Consider the following 14,177-nt stretch of genomic DNA (forward strand, 5'->3'; position numbering starts at 1 on the left):
AGTTATTTACTACGTATAGGACAACGTATTCCACCCTCGTTCCTCTTTCCCCTCTCCCTCCCCTTTTTTTTTTCTCTCTCCCCTCGGTCCTTTTCTATTTATTGCATTCATTCACCGAGCTTTTATTAAGTGCTTACTACATACAGGACAGCGTATTTCACTCTCGTTCCCCTCTCCTTTTCCCCTCCTCACCCCATCTCCCACCTCCCTCTCAAGAACCAAGGGTACACTTGTCAGGAGATTTAGGGCGATTTCCTTCAAATCTTTACAATAAAAAAAAAAAAATCCTCTAGGGTTGTACAGACGCTTCCTTTGGTACTTTTCCTGGGCCTTCGCTTCCCTCCCCGTGTGCTCCCCCCGCCCCTCCCCCGGGTGCTCCCCCTGCCCCTCCCCCGTCCTCCGCCCCCTGCCCCTCCCCCTGCCCCTCCCCCTCTCCTTTCCGTTTCCCACTGTTCTCCTCCTTCCCTTCCCTCATCCGTGACATCGGTGCTCGATTACATGCAAACTCCCCTTTCGCTTTTTTTTTTCTCCCCTCGGCCGTTCTCTCTCGGTCCGGGTCTCCCTCGCTCTGCTCTCCTCCTCTCTTCTCTCCTCTCTCTCCTCCAATGCAACTTTTGCCGAACCCCCCGACACACACAGACATGTTGAGCTGAGAGCACGGGGGATTGGTCGCGCACCCTCCCCCTTTCCCTCCCCCTTCCCTCTTTCCCCCCCCCCAACGCGGACCCACCTCGGGGGGGCCCCCGTGGCCGCCAGCCTCCCGTGGGCCTGCCCGTCGCCGCCGCCCGCCCGGCCGCCCCGGGCCTTTATTTATTGATTATTTATTCTGCTTTTCAAAGAGGGAGAGGAGAGGACGAGACTCCCCCACCCCCAGTCCAGCCCGACCCCCCTCCAGCTCCCGCCCCCCCCCTCCGGCCCGCGCCGCTTTGCATGGCCAGGATCAAGGGGGCGGCCGGCCTGCCCCCCGCCCCTCCCCCCCTCCCCGGAGAAGCAAGGCGGTGATGCGGGAGCGGGCGGCCCCGGCGGCGGCGGCGGCGGCGCGGAGAGCCCGAGCGGACAAGACCCAGGCTCAAGATGGCAGATTCCGACTGAGTTTGGGGGGGCCGACGTCTCGCTTCGCTTTCTCCTTTCCGTTGCCATGAATAACGGACATCCTGGCCCCGATGGCCCCCATGTACGAAGGTAAGCTGGCGCCCGCTCCGACCTCTCTCCCACCCCCTCACCATCCTTCCCTCACCATCCTTCCCTCCCCCTCCACTGGCCACCGGTCCTCAGACTCCTTCTCTCCTTCCTCAGCTCCCCCATCCCGGTCCTGGGATCACGCCCCCTCCCCCACCATGTTCTGTCCGAGCCCCCCCTTCAGTCCACTCCCCCTCTCTGTCCGAGAGTCCCCTTGATCTACTCACGTTCTCCATCTGTCCGAGCGCCCCCCTAATCTGCTCACGCGTCCCCATCTGTCCGAGCGCCCCCTGATCTGCCTACGCGCCCCCATCTGTCCGAGCGCCCCCCAATCTCACGAACCCCCATCTGTCCTAGCGCCCCCTTATCTGCCCACGCGCCCCCATCTACCCGCACGCCCCCCTTTACATCTCATTCAACTGCTCTACACCCCCGCTCCCCCAACACACGCCTCTTCACCTCCTTCGGTCCCTTTAATAGCTCTTCAACCCCTAACCCCAACGCACCGCCCCCCATCCCATCTCCCTCCCCCATCCCTTACCCAGATATGGACCAAAACCTGAAATTCAACCTGCTTTTATTTCCAAGGTGGTGGTGGTAGTGGGGGTGTTATGCTTCAAGGAAAAAGAGATACAGGGCTGTGTTTTTATTTATTATTTATAATAAATAAAGGTGATGTGGTTTGGCCCTCATCCCCCTAAATTTCCGTGAGAATCTTTTCACTTAATTCTTCTCTTACCCCCCCCCCCATTCAGTTCCCAACTACGCTTCGTCACCTCCTTCTGTCCCATTCCCCCCCCCCCCCCATTTTCCCCCTGCTCGCTGGAGTTTCACATTTTAGGCCGGGCTTGGGGGGGGGGGATTTGCTTACAGAGCTGGGTGGTGAAAGGGGGAGATAGGTGGAAAAAGTCCTGTTTCAGTTCCAGGCAGAACAATGAAATAGACCAGAATCTCCCTGCATTAGCGTGTGTAAGAGAAAATGTAGTTAGCATTTTCCAGCGGGGTGGGTGGTGAAGACCTATGTCTTAATCAGGTCTAAGTAAAACTGCATTGTGCACCTTCTCCAGCGCTGGGTCATTCACTGATTAACTGTTCGGAAGGGAAGAGAGGAGGTGGGGAAATGTAAATCGAAAAAAATATGTACCTTTTTTCCCATCCCTTTCTCTCCCCCCACCCCCCATCTTCAGTCCTGTCACCTTCCAGCCAGAAATTAGAGGAGAATCAACTTAGTTTTTCCCCACTTTCGAGTTGTATGTGTCTGTTTTAAAATATGTATAGAATGAATTAAATAAAACTAAAACTATGCTAGGTTCTAAACCATTTTATGGTGTTAATATTTTTTTTTTTCGTATGAAATTCTTGTGAAATTACAGCATTACAGATTTGGCAAAAATCCATTATGCTCTATTTCTCTTTCTTAAGATATAGTGGCAAATGAGGGGGTTAAATGGGTATTCGGGAGCCCGAGGAAAGACTAGAAAAGAAATTTTAATCCTTTATGTAAATCTAGGGAATAGTCATCGTGAGGGTAACTGGGAGAGCATTAATACTTTTATCTCTACTCTAAGAGGCTGATTAAAAAAAAAACAAACTTATCTGAAAAGAAAATCTGTTATTAGTTCTAGGACTCTAAATGAACTAGATTTCTGGATGGAATAAAGTTGCCAGTCAGGCTCTGGATAACAAGGCTGTAAATAACCTATGGACTGTAAATATTTTTTTTCAGACTCTCTTAGAAACAAAGGGGCTGTTTAGAAGGCAACACACAGAGAGATGTTATTCCAGGGGCTTTCCTCTTTGATTCTGAAGAACACAAGGTCCATTTAGTCCTTTGAAAAATAAAACAAAATTTCTGATCATGCTGTAAAACAGAATTGAATATCCTACGAGGATATGTGGACAATCTATGAAGATGCCACGTAGATTATTTATTGTTAATCTGTATTTATGGAAAAAGGGCCACAGTCAATGCTAGAACTGTCTGGAGTGTTAAAATGAAACAATTTTCTCTTTATTAAGTATCTCCTTGAGACTCCCTCTGCTGGACAGTCAGGGTGAACATTACAGAAGGGACTTGTCATTAAATTAAAATCCTAGAAAACAGATTGTGTATGTATGTTAGGATATGTTTAGTCAACTTCTCATTAAAAATAATTTTTGTGACAAAGGTGCTCAGGAAGTGGAGAAACTTTTAAGTTTTAAGTACAGTGGAAAGCTGGCTTCCTCATTTTTGCTAATGTACATATGAACCAACCCATATCTCTCTGCTATTCTCATGATATAGTTATATTCCTAGGACATTTGCCCCAGGATAAGAATCCCTCCTATATTACCTTTTCATGAGCCTCAAAGTGAGTCTGACTTTTTAATTTGGAGGGAAAGGTAGCTAGGTAGGAGAGAATTCCTTTACTCTCCCATGTGCCTACTTTCCCTTGTCCTGACTTAATGTCATCTTTTGTTTCAACCTAGTTTCCTAAAATCATATCTTTGCTCTACCTTCATTGTTAAGGTAATTCAGGTCTCCAATTGTAACTATTTAATTTTCATTCAAACCTCTTTTTTTCCCCCTCCTTTAACCTTCTATTAGTTTATCCTACTTCAGGATCCTTCTGCTAGAAAGTGCAGGGTTTGGTCTTTGTGAAAGAGGGTGTCAGTTGTGCTGGATTATGCAATGATTCTTTAATGGGGACAGATGTCCACTATAGTCAGGGATTATGTATCAATAGTACTTATATTTACTTAAGGCCTACTGCTTCCAGGTCTCCAAAGATGAATTGTAGCCTCCTCCTTTTTCCTCTGGATATATTGATTGGGGTCGTAACTTGATTATTATTCCTTCATAAAAAATATTACTTATGTCTGGGTCTTTAAAAGAAGTGTTTTTAAAATTTCTTTGTGTGTGTGTCTGTGTGGTATATGTATAATGAAAAGTGATTTCTAATGCTCTTGGATTGCATTAGGGATTGAGAGTTTGAATGAAGTATTCTGAGAAACAGTGAATTGGCATACATAGGCTTTTTAAGTAAGTATTCAACAGTGACTAACTTCTACTGGTTGGTCTTTTCATGTTTAAAATACAGTGAAGCTTGGTTTGAAAACAATGGGAAGGAAGGCTAGTTTGAATTAGTGAAAAGTCTGAGATGGTGAATGTTTAGAAAGAAATGAAATTATATTACTTTCTGTTATTTTCAATAATAGGAGCTAATAATGGCTAAAAAAGTGCTCCAAGTAGAAGTCTTATTGGATTTACTTTAAAGATAGATAAGATGCCTATAAATAGCACTATTTTGTGAATTAATGATGATAAAATGGTTAAAATATTTGAAAGCAGATTATATTCTTAAACTTTTTTCATCCTCTTTCTCCTTATTCATTCTCACCTACCTACCCCCATTTTGTTTACATATTTAATTTATTTATTCAACCTTTTGAAAACTATATGTAGTTCAAGTTGGGTAAACATCAGTAGAGCCCAGATCTGAATTATCATGAGTTCTGAATCGATGGGGTCCAAATTCCAAATTAATTAGGATTTAGTGTACTCTAAATATGACTTGCTTGCAAGCACAGACTTTTATGTTAAGGGAAATCTCTGAACAAAACTTCATGCTGAAATCTATTTGAAATTGAAGAAGTCTCAAGAATTAGTTTTAGATCCATTTTGCATTAAAGGAAACAGATAAGATATTTTTTCTATGTTTCAATTTTTTTTTTGTATTTGTATCAATTGTATCAATTATATTTTCTTGTATTACTAATATGCAAATATAAAAATGTTTTCCTTTTTAGCACTTTCCCTTTCATTTCATTCTCCTTAGGCAGTGAAATTATGTGTAAAAAATTCTGATTAGAAACCTGATCTAATTTTACTTTTGTTCTAAAACTTTTATATTCCACAAAATAAACATTTCTAAGTATTTTGAAATTAATAATACTTAAGTTATGAGTTATCTCTGAAAACTGCACCCACATAAAAGGCAAATACTTTTTTTGTATTACCTTTCCAGGTTCTCTTATTTGCATTGAGCTTATGCTGATCAGTATTTTTCAGAGAATCATTCCCCTATAGCAGCTGGCTTCAATAAAGTTTGGTGTTTTTTTTAGTGTTTTTTTTTTTTTTTTTTAAATGCCACCTTCAGAGTAGATTAGAACACATCAGGGTAGGAGTAGCATAATAAATAGCCAGGCTTCAAGTCAGAAGGGGCTAAGTCCTGACCAATTCGGTGTGATTCTGGACGAGTCACTTAACCCTTTAGTGTCCCAAACAATTTTCTTTCTTACATTTCTTCCTTTTTTTTTTTTTTTTTTTAATTAAAGGAGTTGAGGTTAAGGGACTTGTCCGGGTCACACAACTAGGAAGTGTCTGAGGCTGGATTCAAACTAAGGGCCTCCTGACTCCAGGGCCAGTGCTTTATCCATTGAATCAGCTAGCTGCTTTCGGATATTCCTTATCCCAATAAATCACACATCTGGTTATAATAAAAGGAAGAAAATCAATGAGCAGAATTTGGAAGTCTTAGAATCATCTGATTCTAGGACCTTGGAATTGAAGAGGACCCCAGAGGTCATCCAGTTTCCAGTTCCTCACAGCATGAAACTTGGCCTTCACATCTCCTTTAAATGATTATCTAATGACTTTTAGGAACATTACTACTTCTTTAGGCAGAGTTCATTTTTTAGGAAATTTTTCTTTTAATTAAATACTACCCATAGATGAAATCTGCTTCTCTTGGGAAAATACCTCTAATCATTACTTATGTTCAGGGCCTTTCACTTAAGCATGGCAGTAGGACCTACAAATGGTGACCAGTCATCATTGTTCCATCCTCCCTAGCACCAGTTCTTAGAGGACATCTGTATTTAGATTTAGACACATTTTCTCCCCGAACCATAGTCTAGAGAATCAGGTTTATTATATCTTAAATCTGAACTTTTCTACAGCACTAAGATTTAGTACTATATCTTGTTGCTTCTGAAGTCCTTTAATATATTGCTGGTTGTTGTTGTTGTTTTTTAATCTTTGCTCCAATAACAAAAATAAACATTATTTCATTTGATAGAATAACTTTACAATATAGGTATTGTTGTTATTTCCAGTTTACAGGTTAATAAACTGAGGCTTAGAAAGATTGTGACTGGCCTAGGGTCCAATAGCTATGAAATACCTAAAAGAGGATTTGAACTTGTCTGCTTAATTTTAAGTCCTGAATTCTATATATTATTCCATAATACTGCTTTCTCTTACTTTAGAAAGCTTGTTTTGTGTGAACATGAATAGGAATGATGGTAAAGAAGATTATATACATACAGTATTAGCTTTTCTAGACTAATATATAGATTTCAAATTTATTTTTCTTAGGTTAATATAAACCTTGCCTGTGGTGTTGGTATAGTTTTGCAATGAAATTTCAATATGTGTAGCTTATTGATTACTAGAGCAGGATGAATCTTAAAGCTAGCAGAGTGTTTCTGAATCCTTAAATAGTTCTGGAGCTAAAATTCTTTCATTTATTCACAAATCAACAATTTATTAAATGCCTCCTTTGTTCAAAACATTGCTAGATTCTGGAGTTTAAGAAATGCTTTAGAGATAATACCTTCCCTCACTGAGTTTGTCATCTAGCAGACCTCTCATCTGTGACATCAAATTTGTTCTGATAGGTGATTCCATAATGAAAACAAGAATCTAACACCTGTAGCATAAAGGATGAGGGACCAGGAGAATCTAGCCTCAAATACATAATTGGCAGGCAGAGTGACCGTGGAACTCTTCTGTAGTCCAGGAAACTCTCTAAGACTTTAAGTGGTAGAACAAGTGCCAGTTGGAATCGATAGATGTAATTTCCTTTACTGATGAAATCACGAGTCTAGACCAAAAAATTTTTTTTAAAAATTAAACCTAGGACTATTTTTATGCAAAAAAACCTAGAGTTATAGAATCTTTGAGTTGGAAATAGTACTATACTTTTATATAATTAATTAAGTTTTAAAAAAAAACATTTTTCTCACCATAAAAAAAATATTGTGTCTAGTATATGTAAAACACTTTGCTGGAGATAAGTTTAAGCTCCCAGGGAGTAAGGCAGGTAAGACACCCATGCCAGTGTATAATATTTCATGTTATAGTTAAGTGTGTTGAAGAATGCTGAGGAAAGTTCTTTTGAGGTTTGAAGGTCAGATTGATACCAATTGAGGAATGTGTAATGGATGAGTTGAGTTTTAAAGGATGAGTAGGAAAGGAAGGAAGGAGGTCATTCCCTCTGGGTTGTATAACTAGTACAAGTTTACCTTCATTAGGTGGTTGGTGTTTTGTTGTCTATCATAAACCTTTGATGTTTATGTCAAGAAAAGCCAGTTTTTGCAAAACATGCCCTTTGTAATTCTGATAGATGACTTTGGTCTGGCTAAAACTTGAATGTAATCTCGGTATAGTATATATGTGAATATGCTTCACATCATTTAAAATCAAAACATTTGTGTTATCTATATATTGCCAATGAGAATCTTTATCTTGTTTTCAGAACATAAACATCATGGTCTTAAATATAAATATCTCTTGGTAGAATGATCAATATGTTCAACTATGTAAATGTTTTAGAATAAGTTACATTGTCTTTAGACCATGCTGCTTGAGTATAAGCTTCAGGTGATTTTCTGCTATTTGTAGTGGTATAATTTAACGTTATCCAATAATATTAATTGGATATCTATTTACTGTATTCAGACCACTATTAGAATTTAAAAAGGACATTCAAAAGTCAATCCCTATCCCTAAATAGCATAGAAAATTACGGCTGGAAAAGGACTTCTGCCTGTCCTCTGCCTAATTAGGCAGGGACAATTCAATTAGCAATTTTTTTTTCTTTCTTGCTTTCTCTACCCCTCTTCCCCCCCCCCCCAGCATTTGGGGTTAAGTGACTTGCCCAGGGTCACACAGCTAAGAAGTGTTAAGTGCCTGAAATCAGATTTAACTCAGGTCCTCCTGACTTTAGGACTGGTGTTCTACCCACTATGCCACCTAGCTGCCCCCTAGCAGACAGTTTTTATGAATATTTAGATGGGCTATGACAGATCAGTTAGCGTTATCTTTTTTGGGGAAGATCTCCAGGAATGGAGATTCTTTAGACAGCCTAGGTCATCCATTTCAGTATTTTATTACATAGAAAAGAAATTCTTAGAGCCACCTGAAATATCACCTGCTAGATTTCAAACACATTTCTTCTTATTTAATCCCTTCTTTTAAAACCCCTAATAAGCCTTTTATCTTTGACTTCAGACTAAGCAACCCCATTTTCCTCAACCTTTTCTGACAGAATCTGTTTTCTAGCGTTTTAATCATTATTCACTATTTTTTGAATACTCTCTTTAGTTTCTCCATCTCCAATTTGAAATGGTGGTAGCCCAAACTGCAACAATTATACAATAATCTTTGCAGGACAGTTTACTCGGGAAGAATTATTTCCCAATGCTTGCACTTCAATTAAGGAGAGCATTTACTGTCTGATAATTCAGTTTGTGATGCTTATAACTCTGAGCCTTTTCCCTCCTACATCTAATTCTCTCATATTTTAGTTGTCTTATTGACTTATTTTCCTTAAGTGAGCTACTTTGTACTTAACCTTGTTGGTCATTTTGAATTTTAATTTTCCCTTTTCAAATATTAGTGATGTGGTTATTAGTAGTAATAGTAAGCCTGATTGGAGTTCAGTGACATGCCCAAGATCACACAGCTAGTAAATGTCAAGTGACCAAGGCTGGATTTGTGTCAGGTCTTCCTGATTCCAAGGTTGGTGCTCTATCCATTGCACCACCTAGAAATGTTATTAATATAGTACAATCAATCAATCTGATCAGTGTTACCCTGATAGCATCATCTCAGTTATCAGTACAACGATTTTATAGAATAAGCCCCCAAAATGTCTCCCTGTGTGATTTTTCTGTTTATGATAGCAATAATAACAATAATTTATGTGATTTTTTTTCACTTTAATATTTTTAGAGCACTTTCTTTACAAGGAAGGTTGTGTAAGGATCATTCACCTTTTACAGATAAGAAAACTGAATTCAAGATACTTGCCTAGGGTTACCCAACTAGAAAGTATCAGAACTAGGACTGGACTCCAGGTTTTCTGAATCTAAGATCAGTGCCCTTCCACCACACTGTGAAACTTTTCATGATTCTAAATTATTATAATGGGGCAGACGAGACAGAAAGGTATATATATAATAATAATAACAATGCCTCATAGATTATATTCCCTACATCCCTAATCTTCTGGAAAATGCTTAATAAAGAATTTTTTTAAATTGTGAGTTTTAAATGGGATAAAAATAGTTGAAGAACTGTGGTTTATTTATCAGAAGGAGAGGAAATCATATTAACTGGTGATAACTATAAAATCCAAGCTTCATTGTTTTAAAACCTGAGAACCATAGTAAGCAGCAATGAAAAAAGGTATGAAAGCTTTAACATAGAAGGAAAAAGAAAAGTGAAAAGAAAGCACAAGAGTGACAAACTGTAGAAACAGTGATGGATATTACAGTAAATAACAACTAACATTTTTGTAGTGCTTTAAGGTTTACAAAATGCTTTGCTTACATTTCCTTATTTCATTTTCACAATGATCCTGTGAAATAGTATCTAAGAATTTTATTTACATTTTACAAATGAGGAAATTTAGACCCAAGAGAGCTGAAATCATTTGCCCATAGATATATCTAGTAAGGAAAAGACCTGGGACTCAGAATATCTCATTAGACTCCAAATCTAGCAATCTCTTTTTTTTTCCCCCCATGCCACAATATCTTCAACATAGGACTTCCTTGCTATGTTATTACCTATTACTCAATTCTATCATTATTACTATTTCTGATCTAAGGGGTAGAAAGGGACCTTGGAACTCATCTAGTTAATTTCTCTAGATTAGAAATAATTATGATAGTATTGAATGACAACGATGGTGGTCAGGAAAGTCAATAGGGAAAACCTTTGGCCTCAAGACTATAACACCTCTCCAGCCTCAGAGGGCATCATTTCTGATATTTTGGTAAACTACATTGTGCTACCAACTGGTATATATAGTCCATATTTACTATAGAACAATGGGAAGCTATTTGATGTAGTAGCTTACAGTAATTTGTATAGTAGTGTTTAAAGAAGGAATGTAATTAAGCTAAATGTACTACAAAACTCATAGATTTCAAAAGGTTCAAGTCAGAAGCAAATTTTGTTAATTTTGAAAGAGCTGTATGTGACTTGAAAAGATGAGCATAGGAAAATGTGATGGCTTAATAAAGAGTTCATTTATATTCTATAAAAATTAAGCCTCAGGAGAGTTGGTAAACTTTTTGCAGATTTGAAATCAAGTAAAATTGATGAATAGTTCTGTGTATAATTAGTTCTAAAGAGATGATTTTGAGTAAAAGATTACAGAATTTCCATATTTCTGCCCAATACTAACTAAAAAGGCAAAAGATGTTTATAGTAAATGCCCATAGAGTCTTACAGATCTTTTGATTGCAGACTTTTGTATTTCCAAATAAGACCTTTAAAACTTAGAACCAGAAAAAACTACAGAACAGGAAAATGAGACCAGAGTCTACAAGTTAATTGTTGAAGACAGGGCAATAGAAAACTTAGGCAGAACTAGTGGAAGAAAAAAAAAAGCCAGACTACAGAGAGGTTTGTGACTTTTAATATTTCAGAAGGTAATCTATCCTTTGAATAGTTTTACAATGCAGATGAAACAGATCTACTGATGATAGTTGTTAAACTCTATCCTAGCAAGTGCTACTGAATCAAGTGTTGCCATATTTAAATAGGATAAAGACAGCTTGCCAGTTCCAATGCCCCAGGTTCCCGGAAAACAAAAGTCTTTAGGACCTGAACATTTAATCATTCTAGAGTGTTAAAAGTATTACACATTTACCTGTTATTTAAAATGTGAACTAATATATATATGGAAAATCTTTTTTTCCCCTAAACTAGCTTTTTCTTTCTTTAGAGAAGAATATTCTCAGCCATAGAAATAAATGTTGAAGGACAATAAAGCTATTTTGTTTCTAGAGAGATGTAGAGCTTATCCTGTGGAAGTTACTACCTGGTAACATTTTTACAATCTTCCTGATTTCCATTGTTACCTTGTTGATTTGATTTATAGCTAATTATCAGAATTTCAATGATTATTAGGGAAGAGACTTCAAGAAGAAACCGATGCCTTCTTAAACTTTTTCCCCTGGTGACGCCTATTCGCCCAAAAAATGTTTACACAACTCTGGGTAAGTGAATATATAAAATAAGTATAAAAATCAAAGATTTACTGATAATAAATCATAATTTTGTGAACTCCACATTCAGTTACAAGATCCCATGTAGGGTTTTAAAATACGGTTTAAAAAGCTGGGTCATAAAGTAGCATATGCAATTTTTTTTTTTTTAGCATTATAATATAAATGGAATTTGTAAATGTATTTGTGGCCTGAATTATATTCAAACACTGAGGAAGAGGACTTGGAAAAATTGTGGCCTATGGTGTGTAGATGTATTATCCTTTAATTTGTAGGTTTTTGAGAAAACTCTTCCTAAAATACCAGAACATAATTATTGAAATATACCATCCACAAACCATGAAAATGCCAAGAAGAATGAATTGGAGCTGATAAAGGAATGCATTGTGTTAATGATATAGAAGTAGTATTCTTAACAATTAATGTTTTGAATGTTGCTGAGAAGTTAAAAGAAGCTGTAAATAGAAATGAAGAATAAATAGAAAATCATTTCACATAAAAAGGTGAGAAACCTATTTGAAAAAAATTGTTTCAGACATTGATTTATAGAAAAAGTCGTATTTTGCTACCTAGAGGTCATATTCTCTTCACCTTTTTTGAGAGGGTGCAAAATCCCCAGAAGCAAAATGTAATCAAGAACTTTTTTTGAGAAAGTTCTAGACATGGGATGGTTCTTAGGAACTCATTCTTTGCCTCTATACCATCTACATTTAGGTATAGTCACATTAAACATGTTATGTCCATTTTATTCTTTACTGAGGTAAGATAGTATTTAATACATATTAGAAAAATTGTCATTAACTAAAACAACCAGCTATTTAAAAACCACCAAAGCATAAAGAATTAAACTTCAGGTCTCAGAAAAATTCATGTATATGGATGCTCAAAAAATGGGTTGTTAATGTGTATAGAAGTACAAATGATAGAAGTGAGCAGCTTAATTCTCTTGCTCTGGCTTGAAGGTGAGGGAAAGCCATATATACACACACATATATATATATATATAAAATAGTAAGTAGATTTACTTGAAAGTATAAACTAGAATGGAATTAGGAGATAAGAATAATTAAGTTACTTGAATCTCTTAGTAGAATGATCAAGAATTTTAATTTAAATCAAGAGGAATTTGTGTTTTAATTTTTTTTTTAAAGGAGACTGGCAAGATCAAAATGATATTTGAAGGTGATTGTGCTGCAGTATTCATCTGGGATAATGAGGTCAGAGATTTGAGAACCTAACAAAGCTTTAAGTAATATTAAGGAGTTTGGAACCTAAACATTGCCTCCATCAGGGTAATCTAGTTGTGTAGAAAATGCCATCATAGCAATTAATTTATAAAGACTTTTAAAAAAATGTATTTAAAAAGAATTAGAAAATTTTACATAAAGACAGTATGTGTGTCTGTGTGTTTGTATGCACTATGTTCTCCTAAATACAGTAAAAGCAGTAACTACCAGATGGAGCCACAGGCTAATGATTAACATGGGGCTTTCTTAAATAGCTCATTTTCCCCCTTTAACAATATGGAAAATGTATAGAAAAGACAGACAATAAAATTGAAACTAATCTCTAAAGTTCTGCATCCAAACAAGACACCACCTAACTTAATCTCCTGAATATTTTAAGGAAAGAGCCTACAAACCACCTCATTTCCAGTGTTTCAGAGTCTGTTAGGAAACTTACGGTTCATATTGTCAAAGTGCAATAGAGATCAGTTGTTAAGCACAGGAGAAGTATTTAGTTATTAAGTGAATGTTTTGAGAGGCTAATATTCCATAATCTACTTTTTATTCATAATTTTACTATTCATGTGAATGAGAAGAGCCACCATGATTCCCAGACTTAGCATGTTCTCTCTAAATATTTATAATATCATATTTGTGCAGTGCTTTTCTAAAGTCTCTTTGGAATAATCATATTAGGGATGACTGACCTTTTCTTTTAAAAGTACTGAAGTAATAGATAAAAACACAAGCTTTCAAATCGGTAAAGCAAAAATAAACAAGACAGTGGAGAAACTGGTGCAATGATGATTTGATCTCACTTCCTGTTATAAAATAACTAGCATCCTGTGGTTGTTTCACTGATCTCGATTCCTTTCCCTGTCCTCTGACCTTGTTTATATGACTATATAACATATGGATGAAACTGACTTATTTCCTACAGTTTGCTAGAATAGCTCAGTAAGCAGTAAGAATACCTTTTTCCATAAATTGACATAGATGGATTACAAGGAATCAAATTAGCTGATTAAAATTTTGTGGTACGACTCTCATAGGCACAATCTCTTTCTCTCTCTCCCTCTTCCCACACATACACACACACACACACGGAATAAGAATTATTTTTCTAGTAAATATATTTTTAATACACATTCCTTTAAGAATCATGTTGGGAGAGAAAAATGAGAGCAAAAGGAAAAACCAGAGGAGAGATAAAAAAGCAGAAAAAAAGAAGTGAACATAATATGTGTTAATTTACATTCAGTCTCCTTAATTCTTTCTCTGGATGCAGATGACATTTTTTGCCCAAAGCCTGTTGGAATTGTTTTGGATCACCGAACCACTGAGAAGAACCAAGTCTTCCACAGTTGATCATCGCACATTCTTGCTGTTACTGTGTACAAATGTATTCCTGGTTCTACTTGTTTTGCTCAGCTTCAGTTCATGTAAATCTTTCCAGGCCTTTCTATAATCAGTTTGTTCATCACG

The 14,177-nt window shown here is 37.2% G+C and overlaps 1 protein-coding gene across 1 annotated transcript in view; it reads left to right on the forward strand.

Annotated features, from left to right (window-relative positions):
* The first annotated feature begins 923 nt into the window (after positions 1-923).
* The window catches only part of HIPK2 (homeodomain interacting protein kinase 2), a 258,705-nt gene continuing 245,451 nt past the window's right edge, over positions 924-14,177 (forward strand). The window contains 1 exon segment of the mRNA XM_074267771.1: positions 924-1,182. Within this exon segment, the coding sequence (XP_074123872.1) occupies positions 1,164-1,182 (19 nt within the window). The 5' untranslated portion in view covers positions 924-1,163.

The sequence above is a fragment of the Sminthopsis crassicaudata genome, chromosome 5 (genome assembly GCF_048593235.1).
Source record: "Sminthopsis crassicaudata isolate SCR6 chromosome 5, ASM4859323v1, whole genome shotgun sequence".
In the NCBI taxonomy this organism is placed as follows: domain Eukaryota; kingdom Metazoa; phylum Chordata; class Mammalia; order Dasyuromorphia; family Dasyuridae; genus Sminthopsis; species Sminthopsis crassicaudata.